The 13785-nt window shown below is 36.1% G+C and overlaps 1 protein-coding gene across 2 annotated transcripts; it reads left to right on the forward strand.

The window, feature by feature from the left end:
* The first annotated feature begins 1151 nt into the window (after nucleotides 1-1151).
* Nucleotides 1152-12799, forward strand: LOC148837654 (mesoderm induction early response protein 3-like). Of its 2 annotated transcripts, XM_088910874.1 has the most exons (13): nucleotides 1152-1161; nucleotides 1905-1929; nucleotides 2237-2382; nucleotides 3966-4100; nucleotides 4933-5053; nucleotides 5471-5544; nucleotides 5837-5909; nucleotides 7565-7713; nucleotides 8853-8934; nucleotides 9033-9127; nucleotides 9749-9876; nucleotides 10221-10366; nucleotides 11000-12799. In XM_088910874.1, exons 1-13 carry the CDS (start codon nucleotides 1153-1155, stop codon nucleotides 11434-11436), a joined length of 1620 nt encoding a protein of 539 aa, XP_088767000.1. In that variant the 5' UTR covers nucleotide 1152; the 3' UTR covers nucleotides 11437-12799. The 2 variants fall into 2 exon arrangements, with proteins under 2 accessions (XP_088767000.1, XP_088766999.1); XM_088910873.1 differs by lacking the exon at nucleotides 1152-1161 and having other exon boundaries at nucleotides 1732-1929.
* The last annotated feature ends 986 nt before the right edge of the window (nucleotides 12800-13785 follow it).

The raw sequence follows: 13785 nt of genomic DNA on the forward strand, positions 1-13785 counted from the left end.
AATGGCTTTACTCAACATGTAGCCTTTCTTTAAATTAATTGAATAGTCTGGGTGCTCCAGTTTCCCCCAGCTGTCTAAAGACAAACTGATATGCTAATTGGCTGGGGTGAGTCTTCCTGTTTTATTAACTGTTTAATTTTTCTTTAGGCTTTTGAACCTAAATCTGTTAAAGAATGCCTCCTTCTTATTCAGCTTCTGAGTATAATAAAACATGATTTCATAAGTTTATCCCGAAAAAGTAGAGTATTGCAAAGCTAATTTTCTGCTAAAAGAAAATTAGGAGTATCAAATGCCATATTGTAATTGTGCCATTTTCTGTCATTCTGACTGTACAATACGTTTTATAAATGTTGTCATATAGGGGCTTTGTTTCCTGTGATGCAAAGAGCACCTGTAAAAACCAAACTGGAAAATGCTGAGGTTGAAGTGCTGGCGGCTTTTTAGTGTTGAAGTTGACACATTATGTCCATCTTCTAGACCAGGAGTATCCAATCTTAGAGTAGCTGGTGTGTGTACAGTTTTTTTTTTTTCCATTCCATATCAGCTCTTAACAAGCTAAAACATTTTACTGGCTTAAGCTGACCAGTTTAACCAGCTTGTACCAGCTCTTCAGGTGTTCCTTTTTTAAAAAGACCTTGAAAATCACCAGAAGCAGAAGTTATCTTACAATGTAGTGTATTTGTGTAGTGTACTTATTATGTAAGTGGAGTGAATATTGTTGTACAATATTAATTCTATTATTTTCAGAGCATCTGTTAAATGCCGTTCTCTTCGTTCACTGTTAGAAATACCAATAAATATTTTTAAAAAGTGTCGAGTGAAAAAGTACGTTTAATATGTGCTATGTACTAACTTTTGTGAGTCTCAAAAAGTTTTCACAATAAGTAAAGGCAACAGGGGTATGTGTTAAGTATGTTCCAATTTTCTGGCATTTCAGCCTTCCATTAAGGAGCCTATTGTTTTGTAAAAAGGCTAAATTAAAAGTCAAACACGCAGTCTGGAATGTACTGCGTTTTTTTTTTGAATGTACTGGTTCTGAACAGCAAAATACAGTCCAGTCACCGTGAGCAATGTAGCCGGGGCCTCCGATTGGCCGGCTGTGTCTATCCGGGTACCCGACTGGAGCCAGCTTATTAGCCTAAAGGTACCAATATGGCGGAGGTAAGGAGGAAAATAGGGAAGAAGCATCAGATTTTAAATGGCTATTTTTTAGTTTTTTAGCGGCTACAATATGGTTATGTTGGCTCGATTGTGTTTATTAGACGTTAATGTGTTAGTACTTTTGCATCGGTGGGTAAATGAGCGGGATTGGGTGTGTAAAGTAGATGTGAACGCAAAGCGGGATCCTACGGGACTAGGCCGCGGCGTCCGTGTGTATCTAAACACAGATTGTAAGAACTGTTTCATAAGCCAAGGGGCAGGAAAAATATAAAGGAGATCGCTTTTAGAAAATGTATTTCAAGTATAGATTGGAGAATATGTATGTTGTGTACTTAGAGTTTTAAAAGAGCTTGATCCAAGAAGAAATTGTGTTGATCGTGTATAAACCAAACGTTGTTTATATTTTGTAGCCCAGGCTCTGCCTGATGAGATTAATAGCTGAGCGCTGTGATAGAGAGGTGGTAGCGTAACAGTAATATCACAAGCTTCAGATAGGATTTTTTTTTTACTCAAAAGACGTGTAGGTAGCCTTTTCCTATATATTTTTTGTATTTAAAACGCGATGCTTAGCGAACTATGCCCCCCTCCCTCAGGTAACGGTAAAGCTGACCTCGCCTGTGCTTCGGTTTGACGACGTGATGACAGGGTATCGCCGAGTTCCCGATATTAGAGATTTATTAGGTGTCGGCTCTCGGTTAGTGAAGGATGTCGTACTGATCTGTCCTTTTTCCTTCCTGTTTCAGGCTTCCTTCGGAAGTTCGAGCCCAGGTAAGTCGTCGTCTATCTTCCCTGGCCCTGCGGCAGCAGTAGTTACATTTTTTTGTTTTGCGTCGATTTAAAAATGGTGATACATTGGTGCTACTTTACACAGCCACTACGAAATGTATAACTATAATTTTAGGCGCAGTCCCTAATGAAAAGCTCAATCTTTAATCGCGCGCTCAGTGTGTCGTTTTTGTACAGTAGATTTCGTGACCTACTTCAACTAAGTTAATAGATTATGTTCATGCTTTCGTTGTATTTGCGCCAATGTGTATTGCATTTTTAAATTACTTGTTTGGTTTTCATTTGTCAGTTGGCTCTTTGTCCTCGGAAGATCATGACTTTGATCCAACGGCTGAAATGTTAGTTCATGAATATGATGACGAGCGAACTCTCGAAGAGGAAGAACTGTTGGAAGGGGATAAAAACTTCAGCGCTGAAATTGCTGATTTGGAGAAGGTAAACTTTTTAAATCAGGATTTTTCCTGTAATTGGTATCACATGATCTTGGGTTATTTTTTCACTGGATCAGCTCTTGATTTTTATTAGTTTTTAATATACCAACATCATAAGTGCAATACCATTGTGTGATAAACTTAGATCTATTGACCCCTTAGGGCTGACACCCGTGATCCTGGGAAACATGGTCTTTCAGAGCACAAATCCAGTGAGTCTTATAGGTCACCTGTTTTGAAAGATGGGAAATGTATGTGAACTGTTGATGGATTAAGCAAGTAATCTGATTGATTAAGGGAACTTGTTCTTGAGGGATGAAGAGTATTTAAATTTTAGTCCTATATGATCTCTAAATTCAGCAAATTGCCCATTTAATTGATCACAATGGAATTACTCCATATTTAGAAATGGTGGCCTATAAAACCTGCTGGATTGGGACTCACCAGAACAAGCATCGAGATTCCTGCTTTAATAATAATTATAATTAATATCTGGACACTCCACTCAAAGTGCTTTACAGGTAAGGGGGCCTCCCTTCCACCACCACCACCAATGTGCAGCCCCACCTGGATGATCCGCCAGTACTCTCACCACACACCAGCTACTAGTGGGGAGGAGAACAAAGTGATGAAGCCAGTTCATAGATGGGGATTATTAGGAGCCCATGATTGGTAAAGGCCAATGAGAAATTAGGCCAGGACACCGGGTTACACCCCTACTCTTTTCGAGAAGCCCCCTGGGATTTTTAATGACCACAGAGAGTCAGGACCTCGGTTTTACGTCTCATCCGAAGGACGGCGCCTTTTTACAGTATGGTGTCCCCATCACTATACTGGGGCATTAGGACCCACATGGACTGCAGGGTGAGTGCCCCCTGCTGGCCCCACTAATGGCTCTTCCAGCAGCAACCTTAGTTTTTCCCAGGAGGTCTCTCATCCAGTTACTGACCAAGCTCACACCTGCTTAGCTTCAGTGGGTTGCCGGTTGTGAGTTGCAGGGTGGTATGGCTGCTGGCATCAGAGTGAAGATATGACATGTTTGGAAGAAATAAAACATTTTATAGACAAATTTATGATCCTTTGGTTTGAATTAGATTCAAAGATATTGCCATTCATAACAAGGAGAATTAGTAGCTTCTTAGTTTTAAAACAGTGATGGCCTAATCAAGTCATCAAGGATCAGTCTTCTTCAGGTAATGTGGGTCTTTCAATCACTGGATTATGATTACAGTAGAAAAGGGTACCTACTCTTTTCCAAGTAATAAACTCAACTAAGTAATTAAGATCTGAGATGGAAGAAAAGTCAGAATGTTGGTCGAAATGTGAAAAAAGTATAGTGTAACTGAACTTTTTATAGAGGTATCCATTTGCATTGTATATGAAAAAAGTTTTTCTAGTTCCGTTTGTTCCTACTCAACAAATTCATACAGTTAGTCTTTTATGAATATCACATCTTATTCAGTAGAAAGTTCTATATTTTGTTCTGAAATTGCCCATTTGGGCAAATATGTACGAATATACAAATAGCATGGTCACTTGTGTATATTATCTGAATTGTTTGTAATATTAGTGATAATGTTTTAACAGGAGGGCAATATGCCTTTAGAACAGCTGCTGGCTATTTATCGATATGAAGCATCTGTCAGCACTGTTGCGGGCTCGAGTGTGGACAGCTCCTCAGGAGAACTCGCAGATGATCTGCCAGATATGACATTGGATAAGGTATGTAGTGTAATATTATTTTATTTCAGTTGTTTGTTATTTTGTTTTTTTTTTAGTACAACTCTGTCACCACACAAAGGAGTATGAGGGTGTGAAATACATCACTCTTCTTTTGACAAGCTGAAAGCTCTGCAAATCTTTATCTGCTTTTAAGATTTAGTGTTCCTTTATTAGTTTTGTTAAGCTTATATTTATGAATTATACAAGAATGCTTACATTTTATAATTAATAAAATTTTAAAAAGTCCTTAATTCCATACCCTGTCTACCTCAGGAATGTCTTCTGCCCTGAAAGCGTTATTGAAGTATATTGTGTAAATGAACACAATACACACATTACAGACATGAAGTAGAGCTCTTTAACACTTAATTCAGCAGTACCTTTTAAAGACCTTGAATTTGTCATAATCTTAGGTATGTATGTATCCTTCATAATATCTAAAATGGTAAAAGTCTGAATACATGATACTTTATGGGGTGCATGAAGATCTTCTCAAACCTCATTTCTTATGAAGACAAGTGCGTGTCCACCTAGACTGACTAGGTAGAGAATAGTTCGTTAGTATAAGGTAATACCTGAGTGTCTTAATGCTGAATAGAAATAAAAGTTATGAATGATATCTAATTTGTGACTTCAAGCTAAATTAGATATCAGGTTTTTGACTTCTGACAGAAATACTACATTGCAGTTCAGTGGTTTAAGTGACAGCTCATGCTTTCATTGAAAGTTTTGAGTGACTTTTAATAAGATTGCTAAATGTTAAAAACACTCTCCTATATAACCGATATACAGATATTAGGAACATTAAACATATATGTATACTTTATAACAGGAAGAAATTGCTAAAGACCTGTTATCTGGTGATGATGAAGAAACACAGTCGTCAGCCGATGACCTGACCCCATCCGTAACTTCCCATGAAACCACAGATTTCTTCCCAAGAACCCTGAGATGTAAGTAGAAAGAGGGTGGGATACTTACGGATTGTGAAATGGAAAAGTTTTGAACTAAGTTTCCTGGTACACATCTGTGTGTAAATATAGGCTATACCTATTTGTTACATTCTATTAGCATGTTTAAATGAATTCCAAAAGGCATGGGTATTTGTTCAAAATCCTGGCTCTTCACAAAGATATTCATATTCTTAAAATGGAGAACAGATGCAGATGTTGAATTTTACAAAATGAGTCAGTCCATTTTGCTTTTTAAACTCTTGCATTAATTAAGAATGTGCGTAAAAATACTACCTCGTTCAATGGAATATTAGACATAGATGTGTAGATCACAGTAATTATATCCTAATGCTGTAAATTGTTTTATTTAGTTAGTAAAATGTCAGCAATATAGTAATGCTTCTTGTGCCTTTCCAGCAAACACTATTTATGATGGCGATAAGGAATCTGAAGGCGAGGATGAAGGTGTAAACCCTGAAGACTCCAGAAAGGTATGTTCAATTTATGGTAAATCAGTGACCTGAACTGTTTATATACTGTGAAAAATTGATGTTCCTGCTGATTGTCCGAGTAACAGTTGGTGCTTTTGTCATTCTTTGGATTTACATTTCACAGAAATCTGAATCTGTCACTATAGCCCCACCACCGTATATAAAAAGTGGATTCTTTGTAAATGTAAACTGAGGTATTTGAATCAATAGTATGTTGTTTTTAATGCCTTTCAGTATATATAAGAAATCGGTGCGGTCTTGACATAACCTGAACTTATTCTATTGCTTGTAGGAGATAATGGTGGGATCCCAGTACCAAGCTGAAATTCCCTCTCGACTCGGCACCTATGGCGACGAAGAAAAACGTGAGTTTTTAAACACAACTGTCCTAGTTTCTATTGAAGGGCTGCAGTTTGTCCTATGGGCTGCATTGAGAGAAAAGAAAGTTTTCTAAACTGGAGAAACTGAAATGGATATACTATTAGGTATACTATAGAAGTAATGCATTAAAACTCACATCAAAGAAGAAAATGCCCACTTTTCTTTATGTGCGCATTGGGGTTGGAGACACATTTTGCAATGCAAGGCTTGAAACAGGAGACTTTATATATGAAGGGATGTCTTTTATTTGACAACAAGCACAAATGGAAATGTCTATAATGGACTGGTAGTGACTGGCCTGTGTGCCAGAAGAAATTTTGCTACCACCATCTGGTGGTTACTTTTGGTATTTTTAAATATTTTTACTGTAAAACAACCATTCTGTTTATTATTAATGTTAATAATGTGCAGTGTTCTTATTCTGATTTCCCACATGTGCCTCTTATTTAGAATTCTTTGAAAGTGCAGTTATATTTTACGTTTCTATGCACAAATACTTTTCAGTTAATGACATTCCAGCCTTTGATAAGGTAGCAAATTATGTATGTGTTGACTTCATGGTTGAGCAGTTAACATTGGAAATCTTTTATATTTTGGATAATAATTTTTTCAGCATCTAGCGTTATTTGAAAACAAAGACACCATTGTATAGACAATATATGATGCTTTGCATAACCAAAATAACTTAGTCATACTGTGTTTTTAATGCATGAGTTACTACTTCCTGGAACTTCTCATGCTATAGCATTTCTGGAGATGGATCTGACAATGTTGCCAGTGTGGTTTCTCTAATTGATGAAGCAGAACACGTCCTTGTCCAGACAGCTTCTCTCTGATGGGACACTCTCTGTCAGAAACAACCAAGCAATTTTCCTTGTTAAAGATAGTCATCTTTATAGTCCGTGCATTTATAGAAATTATATCTGAATGACTTTTTAAATGATTCATGTAATCCCTTCTCATTGAGTGTGCTATTTTTATGAAATCACATGAATTGACCTCATTTTGTTGTCCCAAGCAACAATAATACTCAGTCAACAGACATATCTGCTCCCTATTTAAGATGTAAGCATTGGGCACAAACGTAAATTATGTAAATTTAAACATTTTGCAGGAGATGTAAAACTTTTTATTTCTCTTCATTGAGTTTTGCAAAAAAGCATTGCAATTTTTTTTAACTATGACTTCAGCGATGTCTTTTATACCGTTAAATCCTGACTTCTCCAGAGTTAAGAATAGCCATTTAATTTTCAATTTTCATGAACTGTTGGAGCTGAATATTGTGATGTAAGTTAAAGGTCTGTAGTCTTGGTTTGGCTTTTGTTATTTTGTTATTCTAACGCATATCTAAAGCTTACTACCACACCTCTAAACCAGTAAGGTTTTTGAGCCACTCGGAATGGCTGCCAGAAAGCTTTTTGTTCTTCCGGTTTTCTTTTCAATTTGGTACTTTGGAATATAAGTGTTTACAGGTGCCCTAGGTACACGAGCACAGTGATTGTTTAAAATCACTGAAAAATTTTGGGACGAGTGTTTTGCGAGTGGAAAGAGAAAAGACATTGACTTCTCGTTTCAAAATGAAAGTATCCCAGTTTTAAATAAAAGCAGACATAAAAGTGTGTGTGACTGTTCTATGCAGCGTATGAAGACGAAGACCAGCTCCTCTGGAGTCCCACTGTCTTGCCCGAGAGTAAGGTGAAAGAGTTCTTGTGTGAGGTGGCCCTGCGAGACCTAGATGAGAAGACAGTCGGGACGATGGAGGGAAGCCACATTCGAGACAATGAGCAAGTACGTACTGCAAGCAAGATACTCCCTAAAGCGCCAGATAGGCCTCATTACAAGAGGCAATATGGTGATGGTACTGTCATCAGAAGATGCAAACAGCTTAGTAAAAGGGAGTGAATGTGATACTGAACGACAAACAGTTTAAAAAGAACCACCCAAATCAAATGTGTACTTGGGGAGGCTTGAAGTTAACAATGGTCACCTCAGCACCTTTGAAATATTTTCGCAATATTCTTTCCATATTGGCAGCAGCCAGATATCACTAAAATGCCCATGAACCTAAGAAAATGTGTTAATTGCCAGATAAGACTTCAGTTATTTTTTCAGTACTAATATCGGTAGCAAACTGATACAGCAGCCTAAATTAAATCCACCTTATTTTACACTCTAAAATGAGTGAATAAAAAAAAAATGTGAAATTGGTTAAGTATTTAATGCTACTAAGTCTTCTGTTTTCAATATAGTAAAATTAGTGGCATTTGTTTTGGACGCAACTGTATTTCATATTGTGTACACTGATAAGAATATTCTTGGAAATTATTTTTAGTTGTTAATTAGGTTTACTGCAGATTGTGACCCCACTCTTGATGCAAAATATTACTTTCTGCATGACCTGATCATCTGACAAATTTGATAAGAATGCACAGGAATACATTCAACACTATTGGCACGATCATTATTTTTTATAGTGTAGACATTGAAAATAGTTCAGGTATTTTGTCTGATTTCAGCAGACCCCACATAATTAAGCAAGTCAGTGCAGAATGCTTTATCTGGTAAATATAATATACAGTAGACTCTTTGTCTCCTGTTAAAGACTACATGTAAAGTAAAAATAAACTAGAAAATTAACAAATGTAGAGAGAAAAAATATTTGGTTTTTATAATATTGAAAATTGGAATCCTTTATTTTTTTAAATACAGGCTGTCAAAGTTTTATGGTACTATATAGTGTCAGAAATTTATCCAACAAATTTTCCACCTACTGCCAGTTTTTTACTATTCAATTCCTTGATTTCCCTTCAATCATTAATAGCTTTTTTCATAATTTTTAAATGTTAATGCAGTAAATGTTTGTAATAGTTAATCTACTGTTAAGTTTGTGTAAACATTCCTAAAAGTGTTTTTCTTCTATCCTTTAGGCTTTGTATGAGCTTGTGAAATGCGATTTTAATATCCATGAAGCTCTTGAAAGGTATCGGAAAAATTCAAAGTCTTCAAAGGGTAAGTTAAGAGGATTGCATGTGAACTTGCAGTATTCAGTATAAGTACTGTTTTATTCTAGAAAGTAGCATCTATTTAAGTGATATTTTTGTTTTTAGATGAAATGCTTCCTTGGTCTGAAGAAGAATGCAGAAACTTTGAACATGCACTTCAGTTATATGAGAAGAACTTCCATCTTATACAAAAACATAAGGTGGGTTTTAATTTTCTTGTAAAAGTCTTAAGACAAAAACCTTTGTACTTATTTTTGATAGGATATTTTTAATTTCTTTGCAGCAATAAGTTACACCAGCAAGTATTTCATAGTGTTTGAGAAATGCTGTGTAGTGTAGTATTTATTTTTAACTTGTGAAATATACTGCTACCTTAACGTGTTGCAGAGCATGTTATTACATTATTCAATGTGTGTATTTATTATTATTGTGCATTTTTTTGGTTTACTCTTTTAACATAACCTGAGAATGTCAACTGATATAAATCCAAAAATCATCTAATGCAGCTAATACTTTTGAATCTATATTTTTAATTTTAGAGGCAGATTAGGATTTAGAATTGTAGCTGCTGTTTAACTTTTTCTTTTACCTAAATAAAGAATAGTTCAGTAGCTAGTTTCACACTGATGTGTAGTTAGGAGTGAATATCAGACAGGTTTTCTACATTTAACATTTTTTGTTTCTCACAAATAAATAAAATAAATCAGACTTCTTTCCTGTTAGTTCTCTAGTATTTCGTAGGATTTTGTTATAAATAGAATAAAAATAATTCAGTGAATTTTCATATCACCTGACCTACTGTTTTTCTCTTTCCTCTTCAGGTTAAAACACGAACAGTTGCTGAATGTGTTGCCTTTTATTATGTGTGGAAAAAGTCAGAACGTTTTGACTATTTTGTCCAACAGAATAGGTTTGGAAAGAAGAAATACAGCAGCTATCCTGGTGTAACGTAAGTAATTGTTCTTTGAAAAGTACAAATTGCAGAAGGGCTTTAGCATTTTTTGTTTTCATGTTTCAATGTCATGACATTAGTTCACACTTCTAAGAATTTTGTGAATCTGAAGGAAATTTGTAAGTGACAAGCCTTTTGACTCCTGACAACTGATTGTAGGAATCAATTCACTGAATGTTAGATACTTCCAAAAGGAGTCCCCATTTTGGAATTTTTTTAGTTAATGTGAGTTCTGCTGTTCAGTGTATTTGACCTCATTCATTGTGGTAGGTGCCTGTTCTAGATAAAGTGTCAGAGACAGAAGGAGGGAAGATTAATCCTGTTTTCTGATTCTCCTTTAGGGATTTGATGGACCGCCTAGTAGATGAAGCAGAAGGATTAGCTGTTGACAGCTCCTCATCAGTGTGTTCCAGCAGTGGGAGGATGGATCCTACTCCAGATCAACAGCTGAGCATTCTGAACTCCATAACTGCCAGCGATCTTACAGGTAACGAGAAACTGGGGCTGAAAATGAATGCTTCTGTTGTGGCTCTCACGAGTACTGTATTTCTCGATGAGAGAGGTAGGGGAAATCAGACTGGTAAATCTTGTCACACAATTCAGAATTCTTAGATGTGGAACATCAGCTGTAAAAAAAACAGGGATCTTGTGTTGCAAATAATGGAAAATTGACAAACCATCAAAGCACTGCATTAATCTAATTTTGTTTGTAGATATTTGAAAATGGGTTGAAACTCTGGAATTTGTTCCAGAAATTGAAAGTTTTACTCAAATTTTGACAATGATATGAGCTGTTGAGATCAGAAGGGACACGTGCTTTGAATGTACTGATTTGTTTAGCCTTGCCTTATAATTACTGCTCTGAATAATCTTATTGAAAGATAAAGGTACTTAACTTAAATTGTTTTTCTGCTCAGTTTGCTTTTTGTAGACATTTATTGAATAGGGAATGTGGTATTTCAGTGTCCTTTGATTACAACTTTAAGATGCTGTCATAAAAGAAATTGCAAAAACAAACCCCAATGTCATAAAGTGAGGAGGGAAGGTGTATGTATAAGAGTTTTTTTTTATTTCTGTTGTCTGTGGCCTTTAAACTCGTGTTCTTAACTTCTCTTTCTAGCTCTCACCAATACTGTGGCCACAGTTTGTAATCCAGATGTGAACTGCCTGGATTCCTACAACTTTCCTGCATTGGACAGCTTGCACAGAGGAGCACTCAATCATGAGGAACCTCTCAATTTCTCCGCCAATGGCGACACCGACTGTCTGAACTTGCTTGACGCAGGGTTCTACCACTCCGATTTGAACCAGATTAACATGTGCAGTGAGGAGTGTGAACGGCCTGCAAAGAGGTTGAAAATGGGCCTCTCTGAACCTTTCATCAACGACGTCTCCGTGAATAACCTTGGCGTAGACTTCGAGAACCACGCACATCACATCACGAGTGCCAAAATGGCTGTGTCTGTGACTGACTTTGGTAGCTTATCGACCAGCGAGTCAAATGGATTCATGAACTCCCACACACTACATCAACACACAGCCCTGCAATCCGAGTGACTAGCAACAAGAAAACACGACCATTGAATTTGATGGCATAGCCATCAAATGTGTACATATTCTCATTCACTGGAAGTTTGAACTTTTTTTTTACTATGACATCAGTGATGTCTTTTATCGTATAGAACTAAATCTTGATTTCTCAAGAGTTAAGAATAGCCATTTATTTTTCAGTCCTAAATTTGGAAGTGTCATATGTCAATGTTCATAAACTGGTGGAACTGAATATTGTGGTGTAAGTTCAAGCTCTGTAGTCTCGGTTTTTGTTGCTCCTACAGGCATCTCTAAAGCTTACAGCCACACCTCTGAACCAATGACAAGGTTTTTGAGCCACTCAGAATGGCTGCCAGAAACAGTTTTTTGTTCTTCTGGTTTTCTTTTCAATTTGGTACTTTGGAATATCAGTGTTTACAGGTACCCTAGAGACTAGACCCTGGCTTATGTAGCATTTTGTATAAGAGGGTCCAGGCTTTTATATTCTAGAAATGCACTGAGAAGTGCAGAGACTTTCTTACACGGAGCCTTTCTGTATATTAAAAGGAGCACTTCAGTTTACACAATGACAATATTTTGATTTTTTTATGTAGGCAGGTACCAGGACTGCATATGAAAAGAAGAAAACTTTTGAGTTTTCTAAAAACCAAATTTGAGTGGTTGCCCTCATACTGAAAGTCGAACTCCACTGCCAGATTGCTATTTCACAGTGTAAAATTGGCAAAAAAAAAACATTTTAATATTTTATACATTTTTTTTCCAAGTTCAACAATAGATTTGTGAAACCAGTGTAAATGTTTTACAGTGTATCCTTAAAAATGTTCAGAGGCAGCCAAAAATACTGCTTTTAATTTTTGCTACTCAACTCAATTGGTTGACTTTCGGTCAGCGTTGAGGTGATAAAGTGCAGTTCATAATGTTTGAAATAGGGAATTTGCTAAGAAGTATGAATAGTATACTGTAAATACGCTGGCTGCTTTGTAGGCTCTGAAGAGAGTGAGATGAACACCCAACTGTTTAAATATTTCTCCAAGCCTGTTTAAACAATTATTCTATCTGAAAATGACAGCAACAACAACTGCAGCTCATTCTGAAATGCTTATCTTATAACATTACTTGTATCCTTTCCTTTGTATTTTGTCATACTGTCCTTTTGCAATTTTGTGGTAACGAAATCCATCTTTAGATCTTATCCATTAAAAGTGTTTGGCTTGAATGAAATTAGTTGTTAGTGGATAGTTAGAGGGTGGGTATTTATTAAAAAGGACGTTATGGACTGCACCAATGTCATCCCAACTTTAGCCTTAGCCTTGTTTGTACTTTTTAATGCTTTTCTAGCAAATGTACAGTGAAATAAATTTGCTAAAAATAGGCACATTTAACTTTTCTTAATTTGAGATGTATGAAAAAATCTATTTTGACTGACTTGAGTACTATTTATGTAAGTTAAACAGTGTGCATGTACATCTTTAGTTCAGTAGGCTTGTCATGGTGAATAGTGAAAAACTAGATGTTTTTATCGTACAAATCAACGTTAACACCTAAGTACACACAACACTTAACGGGTAGCCTTGGCTTGTTGCCAGTATTATGTCATGTCATTTTCTGCTTTGTCAGCACCTTGTTACAATGTGTTGTGCAAGTCTGCATTGTTAATTCATATTTTCCAATGCTGTAAAGTGATTACAGTTGAGTAAGATGTACACAGGAGATTATGTATTTTAATTTAGTTGATGGCTGGTCTTCTCATGCTCATGACTGAATGCCTTTTCTGGAAGCTCATAAGATCAAAATCATGTCAGTTGGTAATTAATGCAGTACTAGTGTTTACTTAATTTATCTATGCATTTGAGATCTAAAGTAAGATGGAGTGTTTTCAGGTATAGAATTTTGAATGTCGGCTTACTAATAATGAATAATGGGTTGTGAACCATTGGAAAATCTTTACTTCGGTCTAATGATGCAGAGAATTGATGGTTACTGAGTTTATCGTCATTGGGTAGTTTTGAAAAGTCAGTTATTTGACCTCATGAACTTGTGAACTTGTGTTAAGACAAAGATTTCTTTTAATTCCTTGTTATTATAAGGCAATAATTTGTAAATATGTACAGACTACCTTTTTAGGTTGAACTGACTTTTTCCCCCCCAACATTTTGCAGCAGAGCATTTCCATGCATGCTAGCTGTGTATTTTCACAATTGTACCACTAAAACTGCTTTATGTATTTAGCTATTTAATGTTGCGTTTGCTTTAAAAGTTTATGCGTTTGTTCCTGTAAAGAACCTATTTAATACAGCATCTATTGATTTATTAAAAAGATGTGGATGCGCACTTTAGAATCTGTCATCCATGGTT

This window comes from Atractosteus spatula, chromosome 3, assembly GCF_055471065.1.
Source record: "Atractosteus spatula isolate fAtrSpa1 chromosome 3, fAtrSpa1.hap1, whole genome shotgun sequence".
Taxonomy (NCBI): domain Eukaryota; kingdom Metazoa; phylum Chordata; class Actinopteri; order Semionotiformes; family Lepisosteidae; genus Atractosteus; species Atractosteus spatula.